This window comes from Hemitrygon akajei, chromosome 4 (genome assembly GCF_048418815.1).
Source record: "Hemitrygon akajei chromosome 4, sHemAka1.3, whole genome shotgun sequence".
Classification (NCBI taxonomy): Eukaryota; Metazoa; Chordata; class Chondrichthyes; order Myliobatiformes; family Dasyatidae; genus Hemitrygon; species Hemitrygon akajei.
In genome coordinates, this window is record NC_133127.1 from 89,926,340 (window position 1) to 89,949,027 (window position 22,688).

General features: G+C 41.1%; 1 protein-coding gene across 4 annotated transcripts in view; it reads right to left on the reverse strand.

Moving 5' to 3' along the window:
• The window catches only part of larp7 (La ribonucleoprotein 7, transcriptional regulator), a 48,800-nt gene that overhangs the window by 24,733 nt on the left and 1,379 nt on the right, over positions 1 to 22,688 (reverse strand). For all 4 annotated transcript variants that reach the window (XM_073043034.1, XM_073043037.1, XM_073043035.1 and 1 more), the window contains exons 2-9: positions 14,620 to 14,845; positions 14,438 to 14,538; positions 8,141 to 8,224; positions 7,742 to 7,906; positions 7,099 to 7,207; positions 6,676 to 7,011; positions 6,463 to 6,601; positions 561 to 715 (exon numbers count right to left, since the gene is read on the reverse strand). In XM_073043034.1, the coding sequence (XP_072899135.1) occupies positions 561 to 715; positions 6,463 to 6,601; positions 6,676 to 7,011; positions 7,099 to 7,207; positions 7,742 to 7,906; positions 8,141 to 8,224; positions 14,438 to 14,538; positions 14,620 to 14,821 (1,291 nt within the window). In that variant the 5' untranslated portion in view covers positions 14,822 to 14,845. The remainder of the gene's footprint in view (positions 1 to 560; positions 716 to 6,462; positions 6,602 to 6,675; positions 7,012 to 7,098; positions 7,208 to 7,741; positions 7,907 to 8,140; positions 8,225 to 14,437; positions 14,539 to 14,619; positions 14,846 to 22,688) is intronic.

Consider the following 22,688-nt stretch of genomic DNA (forward strand, 5'->3'; position numbering starts at 1 on the left):
AGCAGTTTCAAGGAGCTACAAACTTGGACCTTAAGATCTCTCTGCTCATTACACTGTTAAGAGGCTTGCCAATAACAGTACACTGTTTCAAGGCGCAACCCTTCATATTTGAGTGGGTTAAACTGCATGTGCCATTTCTCCAGCTCATATCTGCAACTGATCTATATCCCACTGTATCCTTTGTCAGTCTCCTACACTATCCACACCACCAGCAATGTATTTATTATCTGAAAATAAGTACAGATAAACTTGCTAACACACCTATCTACATTTTCACCCACTTGTGGTCACAGTACAGATTACTGCAGAACAGCACTAGTCACAGACTTTGAGCTAGAATAACTCCCACCCGCTACTATCTGGTCTTCTACAGACATTTAGGGATCCTTTCATCTCCTATCATCATTTCCCCAGGCATATGGCCAAATTACACAAAGCAGCAGAAAGACTATTTGTGTTTTGGAGGAATAAAATAAAAGAAAGTGCAAGGCAACTATTATATACATGATCAAAGACTGCTATGTCTGTGTTTAAGCACTGAATGTGTAAAAAAAACTAACCTTTGGCATTTAGACATTCCTGTTTGGTTTTGTCAGTCTCCTCAATTCCCTCACTGTCATTCTTCTGTTTGATTTCTAACATTGTTTTCTTCAAGTTGGACATACTGGACTTCTGCAGTGTCAAGTATTCGTGCTTTAAATCCATCCACTCTTTCCTGGAAAAACAATTACATGGATAATCAAATGAATATTTTTTTTTAAAGGTAGATAAATTGTCACATATTGTTGTGCTTTCAAATAGATTTCCTTATAAGTTTTCTAACAATAACTCTGAGTGGCATTTTTTAAAGAACATATTCATAACAATCATTTTCAAACAGTTATGTCATTTAGTAAGTAGGTCAGAAAACTAGCAAAGTACTTGATGAAATATCAGAGAACTGCTTGTTCTTGCTGATAATTAGAATATTAAAGAGATCACAAGCAAAGACTTGTAAAGAACTCAAAAACAGGAAGGCTACCTTTTGTCCTAAACTCAAAGTAAATTTGAGGGAAAAGAAGAAAGCAAAGTTGGCCAAGTTCTGATCTTGCCTCTGCTGCTTGGGGAAAAATGGGATTTCAAGACAGAAAATCTGATATCCATGTTAAAGAGCAGATATTGTTGACTGACCCTCCCCACCACTGAGCACATCCACATGAAACACAAAAGTGGCATCCATTATCAGGAAAACCCCACCAACCAGCTCTCTTCTCACTTCTGTCATCAAGAAGAAGGAATAAAAGCTTCAGGAATCACACTAGCTGGTTCAGGAACAGTTATTACTCCTCGACCACCTTGCTCTTGAACCAGGGCGGTAACTTCACTTGCCATCATTGAGTGGTTCCTACACCTATGGATTCACTTTCAAGACTCTTCATCTCATGTACGATACTTATTGCTTGTTTATTATTTTATTTCTTCTCTACTTACAGTTTGTTGTACTTTGCACATTGATTGCTTGTCCGTCCTGTTGGATGCAGCATTTAATTGATTCTATTATGTAAACTGAGGACCCATCTATTCTTTCAAAATTGCTGTAAAATTCAAAGCACTATTTTGAAGAAGGGAAGACTAACTATTTCCTATATTCTAGTCAATATTTATCCTGGATTTAACAATCACCTACAGTTTATTATGTCCTTGTCATCAGATTGTTGTTTGTGTGATCTTGTGCACAGATCAGCAGGCAAATTTCTGTACACACTCACTGTAAGAAGACTCTTTGATCCACAGCGCTACAGAGAAAAGTGGACTCTGCCCAATACATCATGACACATCCCTCCGCACAATTGGTAGCATCTCAAGAGGCAATGTCTATTATCAAAGATCTCCTCCATCTGGCTATGTCATGTTTTCACAGCTACCACCTGGCCTGAAGTCACACACCACCAGGTTCAAGAACAGCTATTTCCCTTCAGCCATTTGGTTCTTGAACCAACCAGCAAAATCCCAGTCTACAGTTTTGTAACACTATGGTCACTTTGAACTGAAATTGACTTGGTTTTGTTTTGCTCTGTTCTAATTGAGCTTTGATGTAAAATATTGTGTTTAGTTTATGTTTATCTTATGAATGCTGCTTATATGATGCAATTTACCTGTGAGGCTGATGCAGGGAAGTTTTTCCATTCCACCAGGGAATAAACGTACTTATGCAAAGGTTCACAACTTTATTTATAATCAAAGTATACAACTGTGAAATTCTTCTACTCCAGATAGCCACAGAACCAAGAAAAAAAAAGTACGGCTGCACGATCACGAACAAAAATGGAACAGGCATATTGACCCCAAAATCTCCCTCCCCCGCACACAAAAAATAAGAAAGATCAGGGAGAAAAAAACCCCACAAAATGTAAAAAATTATAAGACTGAAAAAAAGTCCATGTCCAAATGCAGAGAACCTGGGTAACAGTGCCAGGACTTGCACTCTCTGGCAGCAGAGTGATCCCATCAGCAATCAAAGAGAAATCTCCCCTCTCTGGCAGCAGAACAATCACACCAGCGTTCAAAAGGCAGGAGGCACTCACTTTCTGCATTAACACTGATGCTTCTATCTCCCTTGTCACTTTAATCAGCTCGCACCCTACCCCACAATCTTCTCGCCACAAGGTTCATGCACGCTGCCTCTGCCTCCTGGAATCCTCTTGGAGACCGCAGGGTGCGGAAACACCCAAGCAATATCCAAATTGCAAATCACAGTCTCCAACAGTTCCAGAATCACAGTCAAGGTGAAAAGCAGACGTATAAGGCATAAAAAGAAGTAAAATATATGGTTTCATGATCTATCTATCGACCGAAGGAGTGTTGTACGCTGGAAGTTATCTGTCAGTAAATTAGACTTTGATCTGCATCTACGGTATATGTGACAATAATAAACCAATTCCAATGAACAAACTATTAAAGGAACTCAACAGGTCAAATTACATTTATGGAGGAAATGGGATAATCAACATCTGAGGTTAGACCCTGTATCAAGAGATCTTGGAAAACTATCGACATGGTGAAAGACTCGTCAGTTTCCACAAGAATTGTTGTTCTTCCAGTATAATACAGAAATGCTAACGATTGGCAGACTTTATGGGGAAGGACTGCGGTCTAGGGTCCTTCCACCACTAAACATAGAAAGTCTAAGCATTGTGTAGAAACCTCAAACACAAAAGTCAGTATCATCCCAGCTGACCACAAGAGTGGCAAAAGTGCTTTGTGCACAGAATGTGCGAACATTAAAAGTGCACAGAACCAATAACACTAACAATGTATAGATTGAATTACACTATAAATGTATAGATGTCATGTATTTTCTTGTGTATGCTTTACAAATACTGTTTATTTTTGAATTTAAAACATTGGACAAGAAAGTGTTGGCAATAATCTATACTTCTTATGCATTTCTAACTTTTGAATATTCTATGTATTGGCCTTACACAGATTACTCATGCAACTTCCGAACTTAACCACAAGGCACCCTATCCAAAGTTAATTCAATCATCCAAATGTTCCTCAGATTTTCAGAGGAATAAAACTCAGCTGTTACTTCACCTCTCTTTCATTAGCTGCATTATTACACATGGATAAGCAAAAGTTATTCTAAGAAAACACATCTGCAAAATCTTCAGTAGATTTTTATTAAATTGATAGGATTGCTAACTGAGAATTCTCAGTTATTAGCAGTCAGAATTCTCAGTCATAGAAACTTAAAGCATGGGTGTCCATACCATATGCCAAAAAAAACGATCTAATTCTACTTCTGCATAGAAAATTGCAAGGTAGCATCTAATTACTTCAATCCACACAGTGAAAAATAGGTCGTCTCTCTATGTGTGGGAAATCAACGATTAGTGCAGATTAAGCTATATATATTCCAGACCATTGGTGGGTCTCACAAACTCTTCATCTGCCTACTGATCTAAACAAAAAACTAACTGAAGACTGGATAGATGTATGATGCTATAAACTTGAGCATTCGTGGTAATCTTCATCCATTGCTAAACTTTATTTACTATATTGATTATTTTGTGAAATTAAAATGAGTCATAGTTTATGGCACAGACACCAGCAAATTGCCACAAATTCCAATATCTGTAATTTTACGTACTCTTCACCCTAAAACTGATTTCATTTAAAACTATTTAAGGTTTGCCCATGCCATTTAAAAAAAACGAACTCTTATAGGTCTGTACAAAAATAATTGAAGAGAATCTTCAATGATAAAAGAGATACTGGGTTTTAATAGTTAACTGCAAATATTCAGAACAATAATCAATTCAGCCACATTGTCTAGTAAAAAAATTGTGTGCTAATGTGTCATTGTGCAGACTATCTTAATGCCATTAAACAAAAGCAGATACTGAATTAAGAACCAGTCTACTGCTGATGGCCCCATATGCTGCCATTTATAGCTCGTTAACATGCCGGCACCACCCACTGAGGCAAACAGCTCTAGATACATTGACCAAACAATAGAAATTCAAATGTCCAGCCCCTTTAGAAAAGATAGCTCATTAAAATCACTTTACCTGCAAGAAATATAAATATCAGGCATTGACAAGCGGGGGAATCATTTAGTTGTGAAAGAGGCAGAATGGAAGAAATGGAAGAAGGATATCGTAACAGGAAGAGTATTCTTTGGTTAAAAACTCCTTGTGTGTGACTTGTGTAACCTCAAGATCGGAATATTATCACTAATTTAGATGATGTGAAGTTTGTTGTTTTGTGGCAGCAGTTTTTATGTCATTTAAGTCAGTGGTATTAACCTGGATATGCAGCTTTTTTCCTGGACATGTGTTTAATGAGAAATGATTCCTGTTACATCAACTTAGAAGCCTTTCTGTGATAAACTCCAAGTAAGTGCTTTTATGTTGAAGTAGCAGTGGATATTTAATACTCAACTTTCTACAGATGCGATTTCTGAACTTTTTGGACAGCTGCTATCAAGTTAAAATTAAACTGCTGTTAACCTTAATGATATGCTAAATGTACTGCATTGGGGGGGAAACATGGAAACTTGTTTCTGTTACAATATGGAAAGTGGTGACACTATAGAAAAAAGCATTTAACTTAAATTGATTGGGGCATGTAGAAGCATCATGCTGAGAAATTTTACTCTTGAAGGAAAAGCTGCAGTGAACACCACTGCAATCGTGCAATGCTGTCTTCTTTAACTGGTATTGCACTTCAGCAATGGTGATTTACTGTCCAGTATTATCAGTTTCTTGTGATTTTAAAATGTATTGAAATGAAAGAGTCCCTGTTAACCCAGCCATTTATGCAGTACACTGTTGCTAGTTACTCCAACAAGTGAAGCTTGCTGTCCAAGTCACATTAGTAAGTACTCACATGTTGGAATTTCTAGCCTACAGATTAGATTGTATAGAAGGTTTATGCAATGGCATTTTTGCATCACAGTTGTTCCCTGTTATCAGGCTTAGTTAACACTAAGTCTTTCTATTTTTCTGTTATGGAACAATGGCATGTAAATTGCTATAGGTTGTAGGCTAGTTTTACCATTGCAGGATGATCCAACTTGTTTTTAGAGATCCTAACATGTGAGCATTTTCTGTGCATTCTAAGATTAAGTGCTTATCATATTAGAATTTCTGCTACAAAACCTATTGTCTGGTATTTATTTGCTCTGGAAGTGAACAACTGGATAGTGCATTTTCAGCTATTTGTGACAAAGCAAACTAATGTTTAAAGCAGGCAACATGAAGCAGGAGAACTTGCTTTAGAACCTCTAACATGTGAGTGCTTGCCATTTAGTTTCAAGTAAGTGCTCTCATGTTGGGATTTCTACTGTACAGATCTGCTCTTTAGAATTAACGTCAGGTTCTGGACTCAGATGTGACGAGCACTCCTGACATTAAGGGCACTTGCTGTTACCATTTGCTGAAGTAAGTGCTTTTATGTTAGGATTTCACGACACACACCGCAACAGTTTATACCTGAACACAGAAGCAAGAAATGCACTTGGGATCCACCTACAAGGCTTATTTCCACCCTTAATATGTTCAGTGTTAACATTGTCCAATGCAAGTACATGTGTGGTGGAGCCTCTGAGAACTTGCTGTATGTGAAGTGCTCTCTTGGGAATTCTGCTGCACAACTACAGTGCAAAATTGTGTTCTGTCTTACTTCCACTGGAGAATGTCTTTTTGTAATTGTGAGGTGGGGCCTCTTAACACTTGAGAACTTGCTGTCTGTGTGAAGTAAGTGCTCTCTTGTTGAGATCTTTGCTACACAATACCACGGCACAACACTTAAGGAAACTATTTTGTAGTTTTGAAGCACCAACATGGAAAACTTGCTGTATATCTTACAAGTAAGTGCTTCATATTGGTGTTTTAAATTTACAGACTTGCCATTTTGACCTTTTCATTGTTCATTGTTCCAGTTGCTAAATCTGCATATGTGTAGCATTTCACTTACTTGGATAATACTCTCAGAGGTATAACCTCTTCTTCCACCTTGTGTCTATCTTTGTGCTTTTTCTTCCGTTTTCTTTTGCTTTTTGACATGGATTCATCTTTCTTGTCACCTGAACCATGCTCATCTTCAGTTGAAGCATCTTTAAAAGAAAAAATGAAAATTAAAACCATTTTAAGCAAGAATGTAATGAGTACTGATTTGAAATGTACTTACCTTTGATGTCCTTCTCTCTGTCTGTCTTTTCTTTTTCTCTGCTAGTGACTCTCCTCACTTTTGCAGAGGATAGTTCTTCCGCTTTTTCAGGACTACTTCTCTTTCGCTTTCTCCGATTCGTCTCTTCAATTTTTTCTCGTTTACGCATTTCACCTTTTGGTCTAGGCTTGCAAAGATCTGGCACATCAGTTTCAGAGCAGTCAGACACAATTCGGTTCCCTCTCACTTTTTCGGAGGCCTCAGCATTTTCTTTATGGGATTGGTCTGTCGCTTCTGCGGTTGACTTGCAACATTCCGCCTTTCGAGATTTTTTCTTTTTCTTTTTTTTCTTCTCTTCTACAGACAAATTGTTAATACAAATTGTACTTAAATGTATTAATGTTTACAAGAGTACATAATTGGACAAACTAACAAAGTCTTTACCTGGGGGGTTGTTGTCACTGGAGTTAAGACCAGGAACTGGTTTGTTCTTGACTGTTTTGGGAAAAACACCAGGCTTTCGCGGTGCATCTTCTGGAGGATTGTTCAATAACTTTTGAAATAAATTAACAATAAATTTTTACAACAAGAATCTTTACTGTTTCCTTTTTAAAAATTGAGCTATTTCATTTTGTATATTATGCATGTTCTTGCATGACGTGTTTTGTTCTGAAGGTTAAATTGGGATTGCTGGGATAGTGTCTGATCAGGGACATCTGTAGTACTGGGAGGGCAGGATCAAGCTGGGTAGTTTAATGACTCCATTACTATAAGGAAATGGAGGAATAGGATCAGCATCAAGGAAGACTATTGGGTATGTGCTAGTCCCATCTCTGTATTGCTAACAGCATCCTAAATTTGATCCTTCCAGACAAGTTCTCATAAACACCCTTTTAACTGCACAAAAGATAAGATCATAAAAAATTTAAACCTTTTTTAGGCTTTTGCCTAAATTAGGTAATTCTTCATCCACATTGGATACCTGATTCCAAAAATATTCTGTAAACCTCTATACATAATTACCTTGTCCTGTTTTCCTGTGAGCAATAATAGGAAGAATAAAAGGCAACAATGTATTTCCTATTACCTCAATGGCTTTCTGGGCTCCAGGCAGAGTTTCGAATTCAACAAATGCAAATCCTTTAGGGTCACCACTTGTTTTGTAACGAGGAATGCTGATGTAGACTACTTTTCCACATTTACTGAATACACGCTCTATCCAGCCGTGAGTAACATTTTTAGGTAGCAACTCCTAAAAGCAAATAACATGAGTCAGCTAACATCCCTTAAAAAAACCCTTAATTTCAAAAGTTTCACCTTTTGCTATTTATGCCATTCACATGTTGGCTAGCCCTGCCTTTCCAAAGGTATACAGAAAAAATTTGGGCAAATGTAAACTCTGGAAATACAGATGTAAATAAGCTAGCTATGCGTTGAGTCAATTTTGCAGGTCATGGTGCAATTCAAAGGCTGCGGTCATACATACCACATAAACAGTACGGTCATCAATGTCTTGGGGCTGCACTCCTAAGGCCATGCGCCGCCTTAATTTTGTTCCTTCTACATTAAGCTGCAAAAACAGTTAAAGCCATTGTTAGCTACATTGCTTTGAAATTGCTTTTTCAAGAGCTCCCTTGTTTATCTTCCATGAAGATAGCAGGGATGGGTAATGCAACTATTTTACCACTTTAGATAAACTGCTTTACTTGGGGATGTTTACGTACCAGCTGTGTGAGGACAGCTGTTGCAGAAAGGTTTGCTCAACCATCTTGCAGTTTTGAATTTAAGACACTTCTCTCTACTTCTGATCTAGTTGCTCCCAAGAGATAACAAATATTTACCCTATCCTAGCTTAACCCAGTGGATTCTGAGTCGCTCAGTAATTTTCAAGCTTGGGGAAATGCCAGAAATGGCCAGGAGAAACATTGTGGGACCTTCAATGAAAATGCAGATTTATAGAATACAATTGTTGAAAGCACACTTGAGGCTGTCCACTATCTACTTATTTCATTTAGTCAATCAAATGAGCTAGATTTGGTAGTGTTGCATTGTAGTCCCTTGTAAATTTTTAATGATGAATCTGTAGGTAGTTGACACAATTCCATATTCAAAGCCTTGCCAGTGTCTTAAAATGCACACGTAAATACAATTTACAAAGACCACAATCTGCAACACCATATCCAAGGATTTATTGATTTTTAAACAGGGGACATTAAGATCAATTAAGATGACATTCAAAAAGCTTGGTCTTAAGAACACTCATTGGTTGTGTGTGCAAACAAGGAAATTTGCAGATGCTGGAAATCCAATTACTGGAGCAACTCAAGCAGGCCAGGTAGCACCTAGGAGTAAACTATCATCATGTTCTGAACAGTCTTTGCTTTCATTCCTGCCTGTTTTCCTAGTTTCTCTTAACCACAGGTGTTAGCTAGTTGCATCTATGGTATTTTAAAATTCAAATAATAATACAGAGGGACCCATGAACTTGTTGCATAAGACACATCCAGAATTACAGCATTTGTCCATTGAATCACCAACCTCTTATAAATACACACTTACTGTGGCACTCAATTCCACAGCTAGTGTTCTGGTCCTAGACTCATCCACTCCATCATCTTCACATCTTAATATTGGGCACAGTTTCTTAGGGGGCAAAGTCCTCCTAATATGGTTTCATCAGTGTTGGAAAAAAAATCAGCATTACATCCTTTTTCATACTGGTCCTCATTGCAGATGCCTTTACCACCACCTGCCAAGTTAACCTTGAGAATTCTGCACTGACGTGTCCCTTTGCACCTTCTATCCTTCCGCTACCGTTGCATTATCCAAACTTGGCCATTAACATATAATGTAAAAAAAAATAGCAGACCCAAGACTGAAACATGCTGAACACCATTAGTCACCAGCAGCAACCAGCAAAGGTCCCCCTTTATTCTGACCTTGGCTTTCAGGACATGCTGGTTTCTTCCATCAAGCTTTTCAGTCAAAGCAAGAGGCTAAGAGTGGAAGACAAGCATCGCGGAGGGAAGGTCGTTTTTCTTTAACTGATTGGGCAAAAGAGCCCATGCTGGTTTCTTCCATCAAGCTTTTCAGTCAAAGCAAGAGGCTAAGAGTGGAAGACTGAAGCATCGCGGAGGGAAGGTCGTTTTTCTTTAACAGCTCATGGAAAAGAGGCTAGACTGTGCAGGCGCGTGACGTTGTGCAACAAAGGTTTAAAAGAAAGACTGCCATATACAGCAGCCATAGTTGCAGTGGACTGAGTCGGAATGGCTAAATCAGGCTGAGGCGAGAAACAGGCAGAGGCAAGGGTAGGTTCCGGTAAGCTTCTGTTTTCTTTTTTTTGTTTCAGACTAAAGAATATGCCAGGCAGGATGTTGGAATGCTCCTCTTGCAGGATGTGGGAAGTCAGGGAGTCCCGGTGTCCCTCACAACGATACTTGCAAGAAGTGCATCCAGCTGCAGCTAACAGACCGCACTGGGGAACTGGAGCAGGAGATGGATAACTTCCAGATCATTCGGGAGACTGAGCAGTTTATAGGTAGTAGCTTCCGGGAGGTAATTACACCTAAGGAACAGGGCACAGGTAATTGGGTTACCGTCAGGTGAGTGAAGGGGAAAGGGCAGGTAGTGCAGGGTTCCCCTGTGGCCAGTCCCCTCCAAAACAGGTATACCGATTTGGATACTGTTGGGGGGGGGGGGGGGGGAATGGCTTACCTGGGACAAGCAGCAGCAGCTGGATCTATGGCACTGAGTCTGGTTCTCCAGTGCAGAAGGGAGGGAGGAAGAAGAGCAGAGCGGTAGTGATAGGGGACTCTATAGTCGGGTACAGACAGGAGATTCTGTGGTCGTGGCAGTGACTCCCGGATGGTTTGTGGCCTCCTGGGTGTAGTGATAGGGGACTCTATAGTCGGGTACAGACAGGAGATTCTGTGGTCATGGCAGAGACTCCCGGATGGTTTGTGGCCTCCTGGGTGCCAGGGTCAGGGATGTCTCTGATCGCGTGCACAGTATTCTGAAGTGGGAGGGAGATCAGCCAGATGTTGTGGTATACATTGGTACGAATGACATAGGTAGAAAGAGTCAGGAGGTCCTGAAGAGCGAGTACAGAGAGCTTGGTAGGAAGTTGAAAAACAGGACCTTGAGGGTAGTAATATCCAGATTGCTGCCTGTGCCACCTGCCAGTGAGGGTAAGAGTAGGATGCTCTGGCAGATGAACACATGGCTGAGAAACTGGTGTAGGGGGCAGGGTTTCAGATTTCAGGATCATTGGGACCTCTTCTGGGGCAGGTGGGACCTGTACAAGAGAGACGGGTTACACCTGAATTACAAGGGGACCAATATACTTGCAGGGAGGTTTGCTAGTGTTATTGGGGTGGGTTTAAACTAGATTTGCAGCAGAGTGCCAGAGTAGATAGTGGAACAGGGGTAAAAATAAATGTTAGTAGTTCATGCAAAGACACAAATAGCAAGGTTGTGTGTGTGGCGGTAACAATCATCTGAGGTGTGTATATTTCAATGTGTATTATGGGAAAGGCAGACAAGCTGAGGGCCTGGATTGACACATGGAATTATGACATCATAGCCATTACTGAAACTTGGCTACAGGAGGGGCAGGACTGGCAGCTCAATGTTCCAGGGTTCCGATGTTTCAGACGTGATAGAGGCAGAGGGATGAAGGGTGGGGGGGGGGGGGGGGTTGCTTTGCTAGTCAGGGAAAATATTACAGCAGTGCTTCTGCAGGACAGATTAGAAGGCTTGTCTACTGAGGCCATATGGGTGGAGCTGAAAAACAGGAAAGGTATGACCACATTAATAGGGTTGTATTATAGACCACCCAATAGTCAGCGAGAATTGGAAGAGCTAATCTGCAGAGAGATAACAGACAACTGCAGGAGACAAAAAGTTGTGATTGTAGGGGATTTTAATTTTCCACAGATTGATTGGGACTCCTATACTGTTAAAGGTCTAGATGGGTTAGAGTTTGTGAAATGTGTTCAGGAAAGTTTTCTAAATCAATATACAGATGTACCAACTAGGGAGGATGCAATATTAGATCTCCTATTAGGAAATGAGTTAGGGCAGGTGACGGAATTGTGCGTAGGGGGAACATTTTGGTTCCAGTGATCATAATGTCATTAGTTTCAACTTGATCATGGATAAAGAGAGAGCTGTTCCTCAGGTTGAAGTTCTAAACTGGAAAAAGGCCAAATTTGAAGAAATGAGAAAGGATCTTAAAAAGCATTAATTGGGACAGGTTGTTCTCTGGCAAGGATGTGATTGGTAAGTGGGAGGCCTTCAAAGGAGAAATTTTGAGAGTGCAGAGTTTGTATGTTCCTGTCAGGGTTAAAGGCAAAATGTATAAGAATAAGAAACCTTGGTTCTCGAGGGATATTGGAACTCTGATAAAGGAGAGAGATGTATAACGTGTATCGGCAACAAGGAGGAAATAAGATACTTGAGTATAAAAAGAATAAGAAAATACTTAAGAAAGAAATCAGGAGGGCAAAAAGAAGACATGAGGTTGCTTTGGCAGTCAGGGTGAAGGATAATCCTAAGAGCTTCTACAGGTATGTTAAGAGCAAAAGGATTGGTCCTCTTGAAGATCAGAGTGGTTGGCTATGTATGGAACCAAAAGAAATAGGAGAGTTATTAAATGGGTTTTTTGCATCTGTATTTACTAAGGAAACTGGAATGGAGTCTATGGAAACAAGGCAAACAAGTAGGGAGGTCATGGAACTTACACAGATTAAAGAGGAGGAGGTGCTTGCTGTCTTGAGGCAAATCAGAGTAGATAAATCCCCAGGACCGGACAGGATATTCTCTTGGACCTTGAAGGAGACTAGTGTTGAAATTGCAGGGGCCCTGGCAGAAATATTTAAAATATCGATGTCCACAGGTCAGGTGCTGGAGGATTGGAGGATAGCTCATGTAGTTCCGTTGTTTAAAAGGCTCAAAAAGTAAGCCGGGAAATTATAGGCCGGTAAGTTTGACATCAGTAGTAGGTAAATTAGTGGAAGGAATACTAAGAGATAGGATCTACAAGTATTTGGATAGACAGGGACTTATTAGAAAGTCAGCATGGCTTTGTGCATGGTAGGTCATGTTTAACCAATCTATTATAGTTACCAGGAAAGTGGATGAAGGGAAGGCAGTGGATGTTGTATACATGGACTTCAGCAAGGTCTTTGACAAGGTCCCACATGGGAGGTTAGTTAGGAAGATTCAGTCACTAGGATTAGACATTGGCTCAATGGAAGAAGCCAGAGAGTGGTACTGGAGGATTGCTATTCTGAGTGGACGCCTGTGACTAGTGGTGTGCCACAGGGATCAGTGCTGGGTCCATTGTTATTTGTCATCTATATCAATGACCTGGATGATAATGTGGCAAATTGGATCAGCAAATTTGCTGATGATGCAAAGATTGGAGGTGTAGTGGACAGTGAGGAAGGTTTTCAAAGCTTGCAGAGGGATTTGGACCAGTTGGAGGAATGGGCTGAAAAATGGCAGATGGAGTTTAATGCGGACAAGTGTGAGGTATTGCACTTTGGAAGGTCAAACCAAAGTAGAACATACAAGGTAAATGGTAGGTCACTGAGGGGTGCAGTAGAACGGAGGGATCTGGGAGTACAGATACATAATTCCCTAAAAGTGGTGTCACAAGTAGATAGGGTTGTAAAGAGAGCTTTTGGTACATTGGCCTTTATAAATCAAAGTATTGAGTATAAGTGTTGGAATGTAATGGTGAGACTGAATTTGGAGTATTGTGTGCAGCTTTGGTCACCTAATTACAGGAAGGATGTTAATAAGGTTGAAAGAGTGCAGAGAAGGTTTACAAGTATGTTGCTGGGACTTGAGAAACTGAGTTACAGAAAAAGGTTGATTAGGTTAGGACTTTATTCCCTGGAGCGTAGGAGAATGAGGGGTGATTTGATAGAGGTGTATGCAAGCAGGCTTTTTCCACTGAGGCCGGGGAGAAAAAAACCAGAGGTCATGGGTTAAGGGTGAAGGGGGAAAAGTTTAAAGGGAACATTGGGGGGGGGGGGCTTCTTCACGTAGAGAGTGGTGGGAGTGTGGAATGAGCTGCCAGATGAAGTGGTGAATGCAGGCTCACTTTTGACATTTAAGAAAAACTTGGACAGGTATATGGATGAGAGGGGTTTGGAGGGATCTGGCCCAGGTGCAGGTCAATGGGACTAGGCAGAAAAATGGTTTGGCACAGCCAAGAAGGGCCAAAAGGCCTGTTTCTGTGCTGTAATGTTCTATGGTTCTAAGCTTTTCCCCAATCATTTGAGGTAAAATTTGGCATCATTCTTTGAACTGCATGCATCAAAAACAGCTATGGTTCTGGTGTGGAACTTTGGAGAACTCTGATGTATTTGTCCCTGTAGCCTAAAAGCAGCCATTCAATGTAACAATCCATCTTGGTCCTCAATCAAGCAGCTTCTCCATTAGTCCAAGTAACTTGATTTTCTCTCAGATTAGTTCCAAAAAACTCCAATCTAATGCTAACTGAGGATCAGTTGAGCTGCGGAAGTGCCTTGCACAAGAGGAAGATGCCAGCTGTCCTTAGGGTATATGGTATTGCCAGCTCTTTAGCACTTAAAAGGCTTTGTTTCAAAATTTAATAATTTCAGCCGCTATCACCTCTCCCAGCCAATTTAACCAAAAACTGAGAACTTAAAAATGACTTGTAAATGCAAAAGCTAGTAATGTAAAAGCATAGCCTGTGTACAGATGTGTATGTTCATTCACAACAATTGGAAAAAGATTTATTCTTGCTCACCTCAATAACATCTGAATTTCTTAATGCTCTTGCTATTAGTTTTACGTCAGTGGTTAACTTTTTCATTTTGTTGAACACTGTCAGCACAGATATGTCAACATCTAGGGATGAGAAAAATAGTAATTAAGATGCAAATCATTAGATTTCAACTCACTGATTTAATATCTTGAGCCATTACTCACATCCATCTCTGGATTTTTGAATCTGTTCCTGAAGGAAACGATCTTTGTGGAGGTTTACATCACCAAACCAAAATTCAACCTGCTTTTTAATCTCAGCAAGCACCTTGTTAACTCGTGACCTTTTCTTTTTCTCCTTTTCTTTTTTCTGGATATTGGATTCTGTGTGTGCTGCGTCACTTGCCACTTTCTCAGTCTCTCCCATAGTTCACTGCAGCCAGGCAATAAGCTATTCATGAAGAAAATACTTTCATTAATATCAGGGAAAAACGTTAAGACACAAGCCAGCAGCACAGAGGCAGCCTTTAAGAGCTGCAGTATTGTTAAAGTTAGAGGAACGCAATACACCAGCCAAGATCAGTTAGCACATCTCCAACTGAGAACTTGTTAGCACAATCGCTTTACAGTGCCAGCGATCACCAATCAGAGCTTGATTCCTGCAGCTGTTTGTAAGAAGCCTATACATTCTTTCTATGGCCATGTGGGTTTCCTCCCACATTGTAAAGATTTATTTAGGGTTAATGAGTTGTGAACACACTACGCTGGCACCGGAAGCATGGCAATACTTGCAGGCAACCAATCCTCAGACTGTTCAGTGTCCCACGCAAGCAATGCAATTCACTGACAAATAAAAGTGGATCTCCACCATGGCATCATATCAGATTATGCTGATACAGAGCAGGCCTGAGAAGCAGCAGCAAAGGTCAGGAGGAATAATAGATAGACCCGCAAGTTCCACTACGTGTCATATTATTCTGAAAATGTATTACTGTGCATGCATCATTAGGGGCCAAGTTCTACATAATAGCACAATGGGCATACACAGGCACCACAACAAGGTACAGCTCACCACCATATTCTGAAGGGTAGTTCAAAATAAGAACTTGCAGAGATGCCCACGCAGCATGTATAAAAATAAATACATAATTCGAGATATGACCTTTTTTGTGAAGCGTCAATAATAATGGAATCAAAAGGCTTTTGGGAAAAAGGGTAATGTCTGTGAACTGTTTTTCAGTGACACTGGTAAAGCAGTTTTCAAAAAAATCAGTACATTTGATTTCCGGTTTTAATATAACTATTTAAACTACCTCCACTATCAGGAAGTTACATTGTAGATCACAAACAAAGCATTTTGGTTCCCATAACTTTTTATTTGAATCTATCTCCTCTAGTCTGCCAGCTTTCTGTGCCTTCGTAAGCAGGGCAGCACAACACTTAGAACACCTGCGATCCGGATTCAATTCCCATCGCTGTCTGTAGGAGAAGTTTGTATGTTCTTCCCTGTGACCGCATGGGGTTCCTCTGGGTGCCTCAGGTTCCTCCCACAGTCCAAAGACCGAGAAGGGACTGTTCTGCGCAGCATTTCAATAAATAAATACATTTGAGCAACTCAGCCAAACCTGTTCTATGGAAAAAGAAGAAACCTGTCCTACGAAACAGACTCTAAAAAGTAACTTCTGAGACTTGCTTAATCGATTTTTCTGACTGCAAATACATGTAGAAACAGTACATACAGAAAATGTAATTTCAAACCAAATGCAGTCCATAGTATCTGGAACTCTAAATCTAGGGAATCTAAGAACAAATGTCTGCATAGCTCCACATTTCATCAGCAACCCCCTCCCTCATACAACCATATCCTGAACCTACTCCCTCAGTATTCCATCTCTGCCCTCCATGCACTAAAAGGCAGTCTCTCTTGCTCCTTTAATCCCCCTCCCTCTTTCATTCACCTTTCCCCCTTTTCAACTCCTCTCATTCCCCAACTAACTCCAACTTACACTTCTCTCACTCTCCAGCTTATTCTCTCCAGAGGGTGAGGCCAATTATTAACTGCCATCACTTAACCTTTTCATGGGCTATTTTTATGTTACGAGTTTAGGTTGGATGTTATCGAAAAAGCTTTCAGGATGTATATTGTATACATTTCTCTGACATTAAATTTGACCTTTGAAAAGGCATGGATGAGCTATTTATTTAAACTGAGTAGATTTTTAATTCTGACACTGATATTAATGATTAATGCTACCACTGAGGATGTACTCAGAAAAGTTTAGATTTAGCTTATATTCAGAGCCCCTCCATAGAGAATTCTTGCATGGACCCCAGCCTGTCAGAAGGAGGACATATGTTTTCTGTCAATTAGGAGGAAGCAGTATAGGGACATTCCACTGAGACTCTTGCTGCTCAAAAGAGGAAAAAGATTGGCCTTAACTTTTGAATCCTCCTTTTTCTCTCCTCCCCTCTCTTCATCCTCAACCTCATTTCATTGCAAAAATAGCAGATAAACAATTCTCCACTCCCTCCATCTCCCATTATGTCTAACAGTCACTCTACCTCTTCACCATAAGACATAGCGGCAGAATTAGGCCATTCAGCCCATTGAGTCGGCTCTGTCATTCCATTATGGCTGATCCCGGATTTCACTTAACCCCATACACCTGCCGTCTCACCGTATCCTTTGATGCCATGACCAATCAAGAAATGATCAACTTCCTCCTTAGATTTGTTACTCTCTGGCTAAAATAATTACTCCTTCCTTCTGTTCTAAAGGGTCACCCCTCAATTTTGAGGCTGTGCCCTCTAGTCCTGGATACCCCCACCATAGGAAGCACCTTCTCCACATCCACCCTATCTAGTCCTTTCAACATTCGGTAGGTTTCAATTCAACCCCACTCCCCCCCACCGCATTCTCCTAAATTCCAGTGAGTACAGGCCCAAAGCTGCCAAATGCTTCTTATATGTTAACCCCTTCATTCCCGGAATCATCCTCGTGAATCTCCTCTGAACTCTCTCCAATGACGACAACACATCCTTTCTGAGATATGGGGCTCGAAACTGTTGAAAATACTCTGTGCGGCCTGACTAGTGTCTTATAAAGGTTCAGTATTATCTCGTTTTTATATTCTATTCCCCTTGAAATAAATACTAACATTGCTTTTGTCTTTTTTTACCACAGACTTAACCTATAAATTAACCTTCTGGGAGTCTTGCATGAGGACTCTTAAGTCCCTCTGCACCTCTGATGTTTGAACCTTCTCCCAATTTAGGTGATAGTCTGTACTACCGTTCCTTCTACCAAACTGCATTATCGTGGATTTCCCAACACTGTATTCCATTTGCCATTTTTTGTCCATTCTTCCAATTTGTCTAAGTCCTGCTGCAAATTCAATACTTCCTCAGCACTACCTACCACTCCATCTATCTTTGCATCATCCACAAGCTTTGCCACAAAACCATCAATTCCATTACTAAATCACTGACAATGTGAAAAGTAGCGGCCCCACTGAGGAACACCAGTAGTCACTGGCAGCCAACCAGAAAAGGCCCCTTTTATTCCCAGTCACTGACTCTTGCCTATCAGCCATTCTGCTATTCATGCCAGTATCTGTCCTTTAACACCACAGGATCCTATCTTGCTAAGCAGCCTCATGTGTAGCACCTTATCAAACGCCTTCTGAAAATCCAAATAAGTGACATTCACTGCCTCTCCTTTGTCCACCCTGCTTAGTACTTCCGCGAAGAACTCTAACAGATTAGTCAGGCATGACTTCCCTTTATAGAAACCATGCTGACTGTGACTTATTTTATCATTAGTCTCCAAGTACCTTGAAGCTCATCCTTAGTAATAAACTCTAATACTTTCTCAACCACTGAGGTTAGACTAACTGGCCTATAATTTTCTCTTTTGCCTTCCTCCCTTCTTAAAGGGTGGAGTGACATTTGCATTCTTCCAGTCCTCCAGGACCGTGCCAGAGTCAAGTGATTCTTGAAAGATCACGACCAATGCATCCATTATCTCTTCAGCAATCTCTCTCAGGATTCTGGGATGTAATCCATCTGGTTCAGGAGACCTATCCACCTTAAGATCTTTTGAGTTTGCCTAGCACTTTTTCCCTTTACAATAGCAACATCACTCTCTCCCGCTCCCTGACACCCACAGACCTCTGGCACATTGCTAGTGTCTTCCACGTGAAGACAGATGCAAAGTACCCACTAAGTTCATCTGCCTTTTCTTTGTCTCCCTTGCTTTCACATTCTTGCTCACTTCACCCCTAAAGATAAGATGGTAGCACTATTCAGGGATGAGTGTTGTTGCTAGACAACAGTTGAGATCAAGACAGGCCATTAAAGCAGTAGGACACAAAATTACAGTAAACAGCATGGGACAATCTGGTCTCACGGTCTTCTGCTGATGGGTGGGTGTGCAATTCAAACATACAAAGCAATTATGGTAGATGAAAAGTGGCTGACTGAGGGGCAGCATCCCAGAGCTGGGGAAGCTCTGGGTTGGTCTATGAAATGGGCTTAAGGAGCACTTTAAGAGATGAAAAACTGGTAGAAGGATTTTGGGAAGGAATTAGATCATGCCACTCACCGTGAAGTACTTATACCCCACACAAGTATAATTAGAGCTATTATATAATGCCTATATAAATGTGAGATTCTCCCAGAGAGAAACACCAACAACCACGCACTGAGCACGTCACCTCGACAGGTGCTGTAACATCAGCAAGCTAATCGCCAAGCTTGGCGAACACAACAAACAGATTTATAAGGCTACCAAGTTAGGCTCCCAAGAAGAAAGCTAGATTGGAGACAGGGATGTATTATGTATTTTACAAGAAAAGGGAAGATGATAGTAGCTTTGAAAGAGGGACACAGTAACTAAGAACCATAATCTACACAGAGGCCTGAAGAGAAAGTTATTGATCAGCAATAAACCTGGAATGGAATGAAAAGAGCAGGAAGTTGAAATCACAAATGGGATTAGGTCAGATAACGCAAGGAGATATATTCAAAAAGAACCTTCAAACAACAACAAAAAAGGGCATTTGTCTGGTCACACACATAAAGATGTCTTAATTTGGTCACTGCCATTGACTGACATTTATTAGTTCTAGCAATAAATTATCCTTATTCGCGTTGGGGATCATTTTGGGAGAGTGAGCAGCCAGTGGTTGTGGTCTACATCTGTACCAATGACATAGGCAGGAAGGGTGACAAGGTCCTGCAAAGTGAGCGCCAGGATTTAGCTGCTAAGGCTAAGTTAAAGGACAGGGCCTCTGGGGTTGTGATCTCAAGATAGCTACTCATGCCATGTGCTACTGAGGCCAGAAATAGCAAGATAATACAATTTAACATGTGGCTAAGGAGATGGTGCAGAAGTGAGGGCTTCAGACTTTTAGACCATAAGACAGGTGCAGAATTAGGTTACTTGGCCCATCGAATCTGCTCCACCATGGCTGATCCTTTTTCTCCTCCCTCCTCAGCCCCACTCCACAAACTTCTCCCCGTAACCTTTGATGCAATGGCCAATCAAGAACCTATTAATCTCTGTCTTAAATACACCCAATGAACTGGCCTCCACAGCTGCCTGTGGTAAAAAGTTCCACAAATTCACCGACCTCTGGCTAAGGAATGTTCTCCACATCTGTTTTAAATGGACAGATACTTTCCTGAGGCTGTACCCCCTCGTCCTAGACTCTCCCACTATGGGAAACATCCTTACCACATCTACACTGTCTAGGCCTTTCAACATTTGAAAGGTTTCCAAAGGTTCCCCCCCACCCCCCATCCTCGGAAATTCCAGTGAGTACTGGCTCAGAGCCATCAAGTGTTCCTCATATGATAACGCTTTCATTCCCAGAACCATCCTTGTGACCCTCTCTGTACCCATTCCAATACCTGCATATCTTTTCTCAGATGAGGAGCCCAAAACTGTTCACTGTTCTCAAGGCGAGACCTCACCAGTGCCTTATAAAGCCTCAGCATCACATCCCTGCTCTTATATTCTAGACCTCTTGAAATGAATGCTAACATTGCATTTGCCTTCCTCAACACCAAATATCCAAATATACAGCACCCACTGCATCCCCTTTATCTATCCTACTTGAAATCTCCTCAAAGAATTCCAACAGGTTTACCGGGCAAGACTTTCCCTTAAGGAAACCATGCTCATTTTTGTCCTATCTTGTCCTGTGTCACCAAGTACTCCATACCCTCATCTTCCCAACCACTGAGTTCGGGTTAACTGGTCTATAATTTCCTTTCTTGTGCCTTCCTCCTTTCTTTAGAGTGGAATGACATTTGCAATTTTCCAATCCTCTGGAACCATGCCAGAGTGCAGTGATTGTTGAAAGATCATCACTAATGCTGCCAGAATCTCTATCACTACCCCTTTCAGAACCCTAGGGTGCAGTTCATCTGGTCAGGGTGACTTGTGAACCCTTAGGTCTTTCAGCTTTCTGAGCAACTTCTCCCTTGTAATAGTAACTGCACCCACTTCTCTTCCCTCACATCCTTCAACTCCTCGCACACCAGGCTTCTACAGATATTTTAAGAGCAAAAGGACAAAATTGGTCCTCTTGAAGATCATCATGGTCGTCTATGCAAGGAGACAAAAGAGATGGTATAGATCTTATAAGTATTTGTTTGCTACTGCATTCCTTCGGGAGATGGACACAGTTTATAGAAGTAAGGTAGAGGAGCCATGAGGACATAGACCCTGTATAGTTTTCAAAGGAGAAAGTGTTTGCTGTCTTGAGGCAAATTAGGGTGGATAAATTCCCAGGGCCTAACAAGGTGTCCACTCAGACCTTGTGGGAGGCTAGTACAGAAATTGCAGGGGCTCTAGAAGAGATATTTAAAATGTCCTTGGCCTCGTGAGGCACCAGAGGATAGCTAATGTTGTTCCACTGTTGTAAGAAAGGTCTAAGAATAAGCTGGAAAATACGCAAGTAGTGGGTAAGTTATTGGAATTTTTCTCAAAGGGACCAGATATATAAATATTTCAATAAACAGTGACTGATTGGGATAGTCAACAGACCTTTGCGTGTGGTAGGTCATGTCTAACCAATCGTTTTTAGAAACATAGAAATCTACAGCACATTACTGGCCCTTCGGCTATCAAAGTTGTACCAACCATGTAACTTACTCTAGAAACTGCCTAGAATTTCCCTACCGCATAGCCCTCTATTTTTCTAAGCTCCACGAACCTGTCTAAGAGGCTCTAAAAAGACCCTATTGTATCCGCCTCCACCAACCGGCAGTAGATTCCACACACCCAGCATTCCCTGTGTGAAAAATGTACCCCTGAAAACCCCTCTGTACCCACTTCCAAGCACCTTAAAACTCTGCCCCTTCATGTTAGTCATTTCAGCCCTGGGAAAAAGCCTCTGGCTATCCACACGATCAATGCCTCCCATCATCTTACATACCTCTATTAGGTCACCTCTTATCCTCTGTCGCTCTAAGGAGAAAAGACCAAGTTCACTCAACCTATTCTCATAAAGTATGCTCTCCAATGCAGACAGCATCCTTCTAAGTCCCCTCCGTACTCTCGGTTCATTCAAAGCTTGCAAATGATCTGGACTAGCCTGAAAAATGGCAGAAGAACATTAATGCAGACAAGTGTGGGGTATTGAACTTTGATGGGATAAACTAGGTCACAGAGGAGTGCGGTAGAACAGAAGAATCTGGGAATATCGATCCATAATTCCTTGAAAGAGACATCGCAGGTAGATAGGGTCATAAAGAGAGCTTTTGACACATTGGCCTTATATTGAAATTGCTCAAAATGTTGGTGAAGCCTAATTTGCAGTACTGTGTGCAGTTCTGGTCACCCGCCTACAGGAAAGATATCAACATGATTGGCGGAGTATGGAGAAATTTTACAGGAATTTCGTTGGGACTTGAGGACCTGAGCTATAGAGAAAGGCTAAACAGATTAGAATTCCTGAAACATAGGAGAAAGAGGGGAGATTTGACAGAGGCCTACAAAATTATGAAGGGTCTGTGCAAGCAAGCTCCATAAGAACATGTTTGGGAGAGGTACGGAGGGCTATGGTCCAGGTGCAGAACGATGTGGGGTGGGGGGAGAAGAGGGGAGAGGGGGAAGAGGAGGGAGAGAGGAGGAGGAGGACGACCAAAGAGCTTGTTTATGACTCAATGAAGTTTATGAAGAGCATAATTATGGACTAACTAGAATGAGGCCCAATCTCCGGAAAATAAAACAGGCTAGAGAAACCAATTATTCTGATTGAAACTGCATAAGACAATAGATGAAG